Source organism: Melopsittacus undulatus, chromosome 3, assembly GCF_012275295.1.
Source record: "Melopsittacus undulatus isolate bMelUnd1 chromosome 3, bMelUnd1.mat.Z, whole genome shotgun sequence".
NCBI lineage: Eukaryota > Metazoa > Chordata > Aves > Psittaciformes > Psittaculidae > Melopsittacus > Melopsittacus undulatus.
This window is the reverse complement of record NC_047529.1, coordinates 38,165,882-38,179,488: the sequence shown is the minus strand read 5'-3', so window position 1 is coordinate 38,179,488 and position 13,607 is coordinate 38,165,882. Positions and strand designations below refer to the sequence as shown.

The window sequence follows — 13,607 nt, the reverse complement described above, 5'->3', positions numbered from 1 at the left end:
GGGTTGTTATAAGTTGCTTGGGTCCATGTGTTGCTCTCTAAGAGCTGGGTAGCTAGTACAAGGAAGAAGGTGGTATTTTCCTCTGAATACCTTGTGTGGGCCAGGCAAGGCAAAACTTGAGCTGGCTCGTAGAACTTCAGAAGGAAATGCCAAGAAAAATTAGGTTGGCTGCATTGCCAGTCCTTTACAACTTGTGGCATACATTAAGCATAAGGAAAGCGATAAATCTGTTCTATGTTTTAAATCAAAAATGGATAAACCTATTTTCATCTGATGTAATTCTACCTTTTAATTCAAATCTGTATTGACTGGCTTAAATATTCAAAATCATGTTTATTCTTTTGTTTGTTTGTTTTAATGTAGCATGGAGAGACACAGATGTTAATCTATAAAACAGAACTATCCTTGTGTGTTCTTTTTATTGTAGGTATGTGTCGTGTGCATTGGGATGCCCATATGAAGGAAACATCATACCAACTAAAGTGGCAGAAGTAAGAGTGAACTTCTGAGTTGTCTTTTTAATGAATCAAAAGTACATTTTAAGATGTCTAGAAGTAATGTTCTCTACTTAATCCTAAAAGATCTTTAAGGGACAAAATTTAAGGACAACAAACACAAAATATAGCTGATGATAAAACTGGGTGCATAACCTCACTCGAACTGATGCAGTGACATCTGAGGAAAATAGTATATGTTGAATGTTATCATTCATGAGAAAAAAATACATGCTGTTTCCTCCAACAAGAAGGTTAGGAAATGCTCAAGGAAACAGATTCAAGCACATCTGTCAGTGGACCATGTTGTATGAGAAGATTTCCAGCACCACCTCTTGCAAAAGGTATCTGCTTTTAAATCCATTTTTGTTGGCATAAGCATACTGGGCTGTCAGCTGGCAGAGCCACTGCTGCAACATTGTGCTTCTGGTGAGTGTCATGTGATTGACACATGAACCAAAACTCATCCCCGACATAATTTTTTAACTTGGTCTACTGCTGTGATGGAGTTGTACCTTTGCTCCCTGCTCTCTTTTCCCATTTAGGATGAAAGAGAAGGAAGATGTCATAGTCCAGGAAGACATGAGTGAAACATAAGTGTTAAATTTTGCAGGAAGGCAAATGGGGCATCAAAGCTGAAATGGACAGTAAAGAAGAAAGTGGAGACAGAATCCAAGAAGCACACAGCAGAATAAAAGGGCCTGCCATCCTGGAGAAAGACTTGTCTTCTCTGTTACACTAAATCACTTATTTCTTGTGATCTGGCAGAATCTTCAAACCACTTTTTTTTTTTTCTTTGGCACTTGCAGCTAGTTAACATTTGTGTTCTGCGTGTGTGGCTTTCAGGTCATGTTCTCCTGTATCTTCTTCCTAGTATACATTCCAGATGGAACTTGTGATAATACTTCTCCCACAACAACCACATATACTCACACTCTTTGAATAAAATAGCTAAATTGGAAGGTACTCAGTATTTCCAAATTAATTGGGTTCAATATGAAGTGAAAGTTAGAAGTGACACAGCTTTGGTTAGAGCAGTGATGACAGATTCAGCTGTGCTGTTGGTAAATTGCTTACTGCAATATCATGTTCTCCAATAGGCTTTTTTCCATGTGTTGCTTGTGTTTTAAAATTAACAACCACCCTTTTATAGAAGAGCTCCTTTTCAGTTTGCCAGTGGCAATGCTATTTTAATGTTCCAAACCCACAAACTTTTTCTCACAGAGCTATTCTATTTTCTGTCTTCATCCTAGTCAGTGTCTTCTCATATACCTGTACATCAGTGTGTATGTGTTTAAGAAAAAAAGCTACCTCATTAGCGTTATTAATTCAGGCCCTGATTCAGCAAGCACTGTTGTTTATATAGAAACATCCAATGAGCTGTTAATGGATTGTATGTAAACACATGCACTCATCCTGTGCTGAATCAGAATTATCGAAATTACTAGCCATGTTGCTAAATTCTTACAGACATCTGCCACATGGTCATCATTTTTCTTGGCATGGGAGCATTTTGACTCTTGACTGCATTGCAATCAGCAGCTACAATTGAAAGGTTGAGATTGTTTCTTTGGCAGCCAGTAACAGTGACAATTTTTTGACTGAATCAATAGCAATTAGAAGAAGTTGATTATTAGCCAGAATACAGAGCACTGGAACAGGTTGCCCAGGGGGGTTGTGGAGTCTCCTACGTTGGGGATATTCAAAACCCGCCTGGACAAGTTCCTGTGTGATGTACTCTAGGTTACCCTGCTCTTGCAGGGGGGTTGGACTAGATGATCTTTCGAGGTCCCTTCCAACCCTTGGGATTCTGTGATTTCTGGCATACTAGATACATAACTGTTTTACACATAGTTATCTGGTGAGTGCAAACTTCAATTGCCTTCAGGCTTCTAGAATCAGATATAGCCGTGTGGTTCCTTATTGGCGTCCCCGCCTACCATTTCTGATCTCTTAAGCAAAATTGCATAATCCTTTATAATCACTGTTACTGCTTGAAATGGAGTCATTGCTTAACCATTTATCATCCTCTGGTTTGTAAATTTCAACCTTAGGGAAATAAGGCTTGAAAGCTGTTGGAAGCACCATATAACATCCTTGAAGCCAGTTATGTTATTCACTGTCTTCCAATCATATACTTGGCTGATTTTATTTTTCTCTCTGCTTCTTTCTCTCCTTAGCTTTTGTTTAACCTAGAGCAGTGAATTCATTCAAGTATTACTCATCATACAGGCTGATCAGGCCACAGAAAATGTGCCTACCCTTTTTTTTATTTGAGTATTGTTGGGCTATCAAAGTTTCCCTTACAACCCAAGGACTACAGTGTTTTTTTACATTTTTTTTTGCTTTAAAATTAATCTGTAACTGGATTATGACCTTTTGTATTCTATTAAAGAGTTTTAGATATTGTTTCCAGCAGTAGGATTGTTCCCATACCTGAGAGGTTGCATTGCTGGGCCACCAACTTCCATTTTGATCAATGCTTAGTGTCAGGGCAGCGTTCCCAAGGGGAATAGCACAAGACTCATGCATAGTAAAGCTGCTCAGTGGTGCAGAACACAACCCTGTTCAGTCAACAAATCACACCCTGATTACCCTGACAAAACAGGGTGTTCTCTCCCACCCTCTTCCCAAAAGTTCACATTGAGAACTTGCAAAACTGTAACTAATGAGCTGCCTCCTACTATGGTAGGGTAGAAAATTCAATATGAAAAACTCCCATTCAGCTTCCAAGCATGCACATTCTTCTTGAAATTAAATATAGATATCTTTTTAAGAGTCAATTTAAGGTTAGATCATGACAAGTCAGTGATGATGCTCAGCTTGTTAGAAGAGTTTCCCCCTCTCTTCTTTCATCTTTCAGAAGTTCATTGTCAGCTGAAAGACTTAAGGATGGAGCATGTGATGGAGGTGAATGCAATATGATTTCTAGCAGTTTATGTGGTCTGTTTGTCATTGCTGTAACTCTCATCTAGAAAAACTTTGACTCATTAATTAAAAAGAGCATGAGAAAAAAGTGCAACCAGCTTCCTTTTATCCCAGTCTTAAAACCTGAGTTTTGGTGATTAACTTAAAGGTATCCACCACTAGCTGCAGATGATCCTTTTTTTTCTTGCAACAGTAGTCCAGTTAAAACACCTGCCATGTGTTGATGATATAAAAATATGTGGTGGCATATAATCCCCTTTTGCAATCTGGTGAATATTCCTTTCTTAAAGAGTATATTGAATTTATGGTGATACGAGCCAAGGGCTCTTTGACTTTAAAGCACAAAGAGTTATACTGCATTTGCAATAGCTGTAGCACTTCCAAGCTTTAAGCAGGACAATTCAGACTACTTGAAATTATTTTTCAGCTGTTCATTGAACTAAGTGAACATCAGTATTAATCCAGCACTTCCGAGACTGCTGGTGCAGCACTTTCTCAGCTTCCTCAGACATATTCACAGCAATCCCACTGATGAAGTCCTGAAATTGCTTTAACAGTAGAGTGCAGTGCAACTGAAGATGTCTTGGAAAAGAGTCATATTTTTACATTTTGAAACAGTTAATTTCCAGACTGGCATTCTGTTCCAGTGTAGTGGCCTTTTGGGATCACTGGTACACAGTGGGGAATCCTAAAGGGAATAAACATAATCAGCAACTGAAAATAAGATGAAACCCTTTCCAAATAAATTTAACAAAAGTAAGATGGAAAGATCCTACATTTCAAAATTCCTAATTTCTAAAGCAATATTTTTGTTGCAGACATGATTCTGTGCTTCTGAGTGTATGTCTCTCTCCATGCAAGTATGATGGAGCCACACCTCAAATCTTTTACTCATACAAAGAACTCCTCAATGACTTGATGCCAGAAGCGTTTAGGGCTCTACGTACATAAATAAGAGCTATTTCTATATGGGTTTTTTGGTATTAAGTAAAATTTTAAAACTTAAAGACTAGAATGTTAAGTTGCAAATTTGCTCTGTTAGTATTTATTTTAATGTTTGATTCATGAAAAGTAAGCAAGACTAATATTAACTACAACATGTAAGAAAAAGCAAAATCAGGCTTCTTGTTAATTATTTATTGTCTTAGTTCAGCCATGTGCTTGGCCCCCTGTAATAAGCAAACAAAAGGGCAGGTGTTTACCCTGCACAACTTGTAAGATGAAAAGTACACAGAGAAAACCAAACAGCTGGGAAATTGCCAGAGAGAGGAATATGCTGAGAAAGGGCTTGACAGAAACTTAATTCATAGTGTAAAATCTTGCTTATTTGGATTATGTGGGAGAATCAAAAAGCAAGCTTTTGATGGCTTTGGCTTGGTTGGTTATTACACATACAGAAGGAGAACTATAAATTTAAAATGAGAAGATCTATGGGACATTCTTTTTGGGTGACAATTTTCAAGAATAAATAGAGGGTTTCTGATACATAAGTCCATTTTTGTGGATCAAAACTTGAAACCTTTACAGAAGTATGTCCATTTTAATGCATGTTCTCAATCCTATTTTGTATTCTTTTGTCTCTGCCTCTTTGTGTTTCTGTGTTTCTAATCAGGTATCTAAGCGGCTGTACAGTATGGGATGTTATGAAATCTCCCTGGGGGATACAATTGGTGTGGGGACTCCTGGAAGCATGAAAAGAATGCTGGAAGCTGTTATGAAAGAAATTCCTTTGTGTGCTCTTGCTGTTCACTGTCATGACACATACGGCCAGGCATTAGCCAATATCCTCACAGCCATACAGGTAACTCAGGCTGTCATTTTATAGGTATGATACTAGTAGCCATAGTTTAATTCAAAGGCACAATTTAAAAAAAACCCTCACCCTTAAAGAAATCATTAGAAGTGGAAAAATGCACTCACTAAACTTCCAGAAAATACTGCTTAGACATCAGATTGTCTACAGGTATTACTGCAGTTGATTTTATCAGAAAATTTCAGTCCTTATCTATTTATTACCTCCAATTCTATACAAGTCACTGAGAAATTATTATTATTATTATTTTTCCATTGATTCTGGATGAAAGAAGGACATAAAATATATATTTTTTGCATGTCTCAGGTTCCACTTTTCTTAGGAACATCTGTATGCTTTTTGTTCACTAAAATTTCCATTTTGCAGAGGTTTCTAAATATAAAATAGAATAATGAATAATTGATTTCAGATTTATAAATTTAAATTATTGGTAATTATATACATAAACAGAGTGTTCTAGATAATGTCAGCACTGTTAATATGTCCTCACTATGCTTTTTTATCAATTATGTCTTCCAAATAAGATTAGCAACATTGTATCTCATATTTAATCTTTCAGATCCGTGGCTAAATAATCAGAAATAATTAATTTCCATAAGAGATATTTTTCCCTTTGTGTTTGTCTATTTTTAAGAATAGGACACAATACAAGAAACAGACTGTGAGTTCTAATGTAGTTTTTGTAAAGGTACAATCTTGAAAAATGGCTTAATGTGTACATGCATTCCTAAGGAGATCTGTTTTTACTAAATGTTACAGAATCTAAAGCTGTTTACAAATTGCAGACCTTTATTGTTCTATTTTATACTTAATGGCACTTTCTGCTTCCTGGCAATTCAAGCAGACATTTTTAAGGTCAGCTTCCTTTTGCTCCATGTATGTTGTTTAAAAATAACAGCAGTGTTAACAGCATTAGTGGTATAAGCCACAAGAAGAAACGGAAAGTTTCAGTGTGGGAGTCTGCAGGTATTTGATTAAACAGTGAATGACAAAATGTGGTACAAAGGTTCAAACTTTTACTCACACTGTTCAGTATTCACCCTTACTCACTTTTGCTGTTGCAAATATGTGTATATGTACCGTGGGATAAATTAATTGCTAATTTCACAGTTAGCTTCAGTTGCAGATGTAATAGCTAAAAGCATGAAAACCCCTGAGCATGGGAGGAGTTCACCATAAAAATACTTGAAGCATTGTTTTCCAAATCCTTCCTTAAAATAATTGCTGTCATGGTGCCTACTAAACAATGAACAATGGCTACGCTTTGTTAACCCCATTATTTGTTATGATTATTTTCTCGTATTTGCCTCCTGGTCCTATCTTTTTACTTAAATCAACTCTATAAGAATTAAATGAGAAAAAGGTCTTAGGTAATTAATGTGCAGTTCAGGCTAATTAATGTGTAAATTCAAGAGAGCAATAGACCTAAAAAAAACCCTATCCAGCCTTCTCAGTTTTCTGGGAAGTCAGGGGTGCCTGAGACCCATCAGAAAACTTTTTTCTGTGCACAAGTTCTGCTACAGTGCATGTCTAAAGGTGGGGTGGTTTTGGCTGAGCTGAACTTGTCATAGATTTTGCCAAGAGTCCTTGATGAAGCAGGCATTACACAGTCTCTCAGACTGGCTTTGTTCAAGCAGCTCCTTGGCTTGCTCTGAAGGTAGGTCCCTAAGCTCTTGGATCCTCGGATGGGGCCCGCATCTCACAACATCCTCTCCTGTCTCTGGTCAAAGAAACAAGGCAGCTCTAGCGGTGAATTATAGCTAAGCAATAGTCTTTGTAAAATAGGGCAACTTTTACAAGTCAGACAGATGGCAAAGTGCCCAAGACAGTAGATCAGAGTGCCCAGGTCACTTCAAGTCCCTGCTGTCAGGCTTGCCAGTACTTTTCTCCCTGCAAAAGATGCATGAATGGCAAAGTACTGGAGCAAACCCCCTTGTCTTCAACTCAGTCATTTGTTTCACAGACCAGACTCTTAACAGAAGCAATTCCTTGCCCTTCCTCCTTTATGGGTTTGTGCAACCAACACAGTATTTCACCAGGAATGAAATGTGTTTGAGGGATTATAGAAATAATGGGCTACAATTCTTGTTTGAAAACAAGTTTAGCAGGCAAAATGCACTGTTTCTAAGACACTGCAGACTACAACTTCAGGCTGAGTACTATTGTATTGTGTATTGTATTTCCTAAGATGAATGGCAGCTGGAAAGCCACAAATCACTCTGCACTAATTTAGGCATTGCTTCAATGGGAGATCTCCTAAGAGTGGAAAGAGGTGCTGGTGATTCAGTAAGTGATTTTTTACACAGATCACATTGTTCCGTGCAGGATTATACTACCCAGAATATTTTCTTTTGTTTGGGGCTGGTCCAAAGTCATCTAGAACTGACAGGCCATATCTGTGTAAGAAATTAGCAGGGAAGTAGCCTTGTAATTTTAGTATTCAGTTTTATGTGTGTTGTTTTAGCAAAAGGATAGGTAGTGAAAGATGGGAGAGAGATTAGCCAACTTTTAAAGGATAAGTAATTTTTTAAGTTGTTGAAGTGAATAATGGAAAACATTGCCCAGAGAAAGGATATTCACTTTCTTTTATGAGTAAAAATGTGAGGAAATGAAATGATGCTTCAGAACAAAACAGTAAACATTTACAGTAGAAACACAACTGGATCTTAGTTAAATGGTTTAATATAAAAATATCAGAGTATACAACTTAAAAAAGGAACAAATTCCGAAGATGGGAAGTGATGTGGTGATCTAGTTAGAGGCTGTGGTATTTTGAGTAAAATTACATATGTGGGTTAGCTAATGTGACAATCACAAAATGTAACTAAAAGAAGTAGTAAAACATTTATAGGAAATTGTTACAGACCTCCAAGGAAGGGTAAAAAGATGGGTCAGGAAACTTCTGTGCTGGAGGGGCCCCAATAAGGTATACCATTGATCTAAGGTTTGTATTTTACCTTAGCAATTGACTCGTGTAGTATGTACAGAACTGGTAAGAAAGGGCAAGGTTTTTAATGGAAGTGTTACAGAACTCTTTTCTTGCATAGCTTGTCTATTTGCCAGAAATAGCTTTGTCTGTTTTCATAGCACATACCTGAACATGAGAAGAAATAGGCTAAGAGGCAAAAAGGAGTTTTGGACGGCATCGATACCTCCATGAATGAAACAAATGCATGGTAATCCCATATAACTTTATCAAATTCAAGTCACTATCATAATTCATTAATATAAACTGATCCCTACACTACTGGTATCAAATCCTAACTTAGAGAAAACAAGCATAAAACTAATGACTTACAGGGAGCAAGGATTTTACCAGCTTGTGTAATCATTTCCACCTTATTGGACACAGTGAGATGAATGAGATTGATGATTTGCCACATGAAATTTACTTTTTGTTAGCACTTTCTATTTCCAGAATATGGGAATTTTGAAATAAAATTCACACCTTAGAACTAGAACACAATTTAGCAAGCGTCCAATTAAACTTTCAAGGTTCACACTGCAAAATTAAAATTTGTGAATACAGATTTTCCATTGCAAACATGAAAATATATCACCTTACAGAAAGTTTAAAATAGTTAAAGATATTTCATTAATAAGATCTTTGAATTTTAAAGATTAATTACACGTTGATTGTTTTTTTTTTAAAAATACAGATAGAAATGGCTGGTTGATGACCCTTTCCTTTGATTGCTAAAGTGAATAGGTTCTATTTCCTCTGGTGCATGCTGGAGAGAACAACTAACTTGCATATTTTTGTGACTCCAGTTTACTTATGTAGTAAGGACTAGCTTCACACGCAGTCACTCAGTGTTGATATGGCTAAGTTTTAAGTGCCAGAACCAGCAAAGGAAGCTGAACATAGTTGCTGAATTTCATGGTTTATTAATTCACAAGGATCATTGTGTTGCAGGAATAGAGTTCACAATGACATGAAGGTATGGATAGCAGTGGTGGCAGGCTGAATGTGAAGAAGGCAAAATGTGTATAACAAGTCGTGTACAGTAGTCACATATAAACTGTTACAGGTTTTATACCTGTGATTTGTTACCTTTTTACTGAGTTATACATACAAACACATATACAGTCACAGTTTTATCTCTTGATTTAAAAAGAAGCAACAGTGCAATTTTATGCAACTTTGATCCTCCAACATGATGACTTCATATATCAGCACATTTACGTGTTATTAAAGTTCAGCATTGCATTTATCTGCCTGCAGTCCAGGTTTAACCAACAACAAAGTGTATGCACTGGCATTGAATAAAAATTTAAAATGCCCCGTGTTCCAGCTTTATTTATCATTGACTCCTGTGATTATGTTGATCACTAGTAGCTCAGTAACTTCTTCCTAAGAACCATTGGTAGGATCATAAATTTGCTTATACATCTCAACTCCTGTCTAAGTCATTAGCAACTTAAATTGAAATTTCAAGATGATATCAAGGAACAAAAAAATTAAAAAGACACAATCATTCTTTATTTGTGAGAAATGTTCTCTTTTTAATTCCCTGCAAAGCACCATCATTCAGAGCTACTGTCTAGTAGAATAATTTGACTCTTCTGTTAAGAGGTAGAGAAGATAGATAAACCATGAAAAGTGTGAAGCCTTGCATGTAGTCATTGCGCTAGACTCGATCTAGTAATTTCTCAGCTAACAGTGAATATTAACTTTTTAGCTGAGGAAGGCAGTCTAGCCATATTTTTCTGTTGTTACACAAATCAGAAAATACTGGGTTTGGGGAATTACATAGTAACTGAGGAAATGAATTTGCATGAAGTGGACTGACAAGAGTTCTTGCTTGAATAATACCTTAAATACCACTAGGATTTTCTTTTATTATCAGCAGCATGCTGGGCTACCCACTGCCTGGCAATGGAATTATTTACATCTAAACAATTTTTTAACAGAGAAAAAAAAGTCACGATAGGTTAGTTAAAATTTTGAGCTTGTAATACAGACAGGGTTTTTTTAGGCCAATAGGGAGGCATTGTATGAAATTGATGAGGTACATGAGGCAGGAACCATAATATCTTGGCTTGTCTTTTCCCAGTTTGGCATGTCACTGTGTACATCACTTTTCTTCAACTTTTTATTTGTAAAACAGGAATATGACTAATCTCTTTGAGTTTGTGAAAGGCTAATGAAATCTACTGAGGAAGAATATAGGAAAAGTACAAATTATATTTATGAAGTCTGGATTTAACCTTTTCTTTTGAAATTGAAGTTCAGAAACTGAATAGATTTTAAGTTTCAAATAGAATGTAATTTTGAGATTAAAAAAGCTAAGGTATATGAGTGGGCAAGTGGTCAAAACACATACATGCCCTATCAAATGATCTGAGTTCTGCAACAGTCTATTTCCTTTCCCCTGCACAGCCTGGCATGCTGATGAATTTATGTAGCACAGTGTGAGGGTAGGAAAGACTTGCCCTATGAAGCACTTTATATTAGGATCCTGAAAAAAAGTTAATAATTTTGAATTCGTATTCTGAGAAATGCATAGAAATTGAAAGTTTTCAGCAAACCTCACATGTTTACTTTCCTCTGCTGTTTAAAAAGATCTCCTAGGAAACTGAAGAAGACTTAAGAGAGATCTCTAGAAACTAATTTCAAGGTTCAGATAGGGAAAGGTTAGAAAAAAACAGCTTGACTGAATAGCTGTACGGGATTCAGGAAGGGCTGGTTATGCTTCAGTATTTCGCTGGAATTCTTTGAGGCAGTCACTGCCAAAAAAGACGAAGGATATACAGTGGCCATCGTATGCTTTGATTTTTCAGAAAACAATTTACAGTATTCTGCACTGGAAGTTAATATTAAGGCGTGGAGGCATGTAATAAGTGGAAAGTTGGTTAAATGGCAGGAAACAAATGGAGTTATGAAACAGAATTTCTTCAAGCTGGAAAGCATCCATCAGTAGGGTTGTAGAAGTATTGGCCTGTGGGTCCCAGGTTTTTCTGCTTAAATTAGTAATTTGCAATACCATAATTCTCATGGTAAGGGCAATTGCTCTAACTTGTAGGGATTAAACTTTTCAAATTTTAGATTTCCATTGTGAGAAACAGGATAGCTAGCACTACTTGTGCTACTAAATCTGTGTAGTATTCTACAAAAAGAAGTTTGGTAATACATATAATTTTAGGTAAAGCAAGGGATTATTTATTATAACATGCCTGTCCTTTCAAATAAGGTTCTTCACAGAACTTTCTACTTTTGGGTTTCTCTAGGAACTGATTCATCCTAGGTACTTACCAGGTATTTTCTAGGTTTGAAAGTGTAAACAGTACTTCTGAATTGTTATAAAACTAGGATCTGATAACAATAACATAAAATTCCTTAGAAAATATCAGTTTGCTGTTTTGTTTCTGTTTCCTTTTATTCCCTTTTCCTCATAGAGACAACATAGTACTTAAATCTAGTAATTAAAAAGATGAGATCATAAAATCTCAGAATCATAGAATAATTAGGGTTGGAAAGGACCTTAAGATCATCTAGTTCCAACCCCCCTGCCATGGGCAGGGACACTGATGTCTGAGCTGAAAGAGTGATAGTAGGAAAGAAAGGCATGAATAGAATTATCTAAGATTGAAAGATAACAAGACAGATGTGGTTAAAATTGTGCATTTGAAAGAAGATAAATTGGGGGTAGAATGCCAGGTGAATTGTGAAAAGGTACTGGACTGCAAGATTTCTGTGAAGAAAACTTAAAAAGAAGGTGTGTGCTTTAGGAAAGTAGAAAACCACTTGAGTTTTATCAAATACTATTGCTGCTATGAGCAGCTAGTTACTTCTGTAAGTGAAAAAGCATACTGCACAAATGAATAAATCAGACCTACATATGGGAAGAAAGTGAAAACATAGGCATTCATACTGAAAATCGATAGATGTTTTCCAGTATTTTCTCTGTTCTGTTTTTTTTTGTTGTTGTTGGGTTTGTTTTTTTTCTTAATAGGCACTGGATTGATGTTGTTGCCTGTAATTTTAGCAAAATAAGAAAGCAAGCAAAAGAACAGGCAGTACCATTCCTGCTCTTTTTTTCAGATCAGTACAAGAGAAGTAGCAAACCTAATTGTATTGCTTTCTGCTGCTTTTTGCAGGATGTGCATACTATGCAGTTTCTGAGGACATGAAAGTTTCTAACCTTTCTCCTCATGCTTCAGAAAACCTTGGTAGCCTGATAGTTCACAAATAAATTCTTCATTGCAGGTATTACAACTGTTAAAATATTACTAGAGAAAGAGTTTAAGCAGCAGACTTTAAGATTTTTATTTTTTTTTTACTTTTTAGGATAGGAAAGGAAATATATTTGTTACTGTATACTGAAATAGTATATTTGCATGCATATATTTACATACATATACTAACAAGTAGCCTGTACTTTTTTTTTATGGGTTTTGTTTTCTATTTAAGTGAAACTTTGTACGTTGTAAATGATTAATACATAATAGAAATCTACATTATTCTAATATGATGACTGAATTTCATAAGCCTTTAACCCTAGTTGCTGAACCAACAAACCTCAGCACCAAGTCTGTTTCAGGATACTAATCAGACTAAGAAATCCTTCATCAGTTAGAGATTATTTTCCTCTCCAAATTCCCTCACTAGAGCTGTCTTGCAGCAGTAGACACAACTTCCTTTTGGCTTATAATCAAACTTGAAAATGTTTTAAAACATTTTTAAACCATAAAATAATCAATTAATTTTTCTTTATATCTCTGCAAGTTCATGTAGATGTGTCTCCCTAGGTCTAAATGGAATATGGATGCAGAAATCAATGCAGCAACTAGAGAAATAAAACCTGAAGTGGTTTAATTTTCTATCTTAAATCCAAAAATATTTTCTATACTAATAACATTGAAGCTGTGTATTTATAGAAAGGATGAATTTGGCCCAAATAGTCTATGCTCTTTTCTCTTTTTTCTGTGCTTGCATCCTCCTTGCAAACTTACACATTTTTCTTAGGATGCTGTTTTACTGTAGCTTTCCTAATCAAATTTTGACTGTTTTCCATTCTGTGTTTCCAATGGTATAAGTGGGAATATAAATTTGACTCTTCAGTGCCAGTGGCACATTCCAGTTTCAGCTTCATTGTTTATTTTCTGATTCATTAAATTTAGAAGCATTAAGACCATACTGATTTGGTTGACCAATACCTAAAGCATTCTAGAATTGCTTTCATTCTTGTGCATCTTTATACTCTTGTGAATGCACTTCTTCCCATGCAAAAATAAAGAGGTTCAGAGAATTTACTCTAAATGATTCTTCAGTCTTGATCAGATTCTGTTCTGCTGCATCATTCTTTATGTTATATCTAGAACTATATATTTACCTTGTAAAAGGAAAATGGATGAATATTAATTGACTA

At 35.9% G+C, this 13,607-nt stretch overlaps 1 protein-coding gene across 5 annotated transcripts in view; it reads left to right on the top strand.

The window, feature by feature from the left end:
* HMGCLL1 (3-hydroxy-3-methylglutaryl-CoA lyase like 1) overlaps nt 1-13,607 on the top strand; it is a 132,329-nt gene that overhangs the window by 96,294 nt on the left and 22,428 nt on the right. For all 5 annotated transcript variants that reach the window (XM_031052675.2, XM_031052673.2, XM_031052672.2 and 2 more), the window contains 2 exons: nt 428-491; nt 5,035-5,223. In XM_031052675.2, coding sequence (XP_030908535.1) covers nt 428-491; nt 5,035-5,223 — 253 coding nt within the window. The remainder of the gene's footprint in view (nt 1-427; nt 492-5,034; nt 5,224-13,607) is intronic.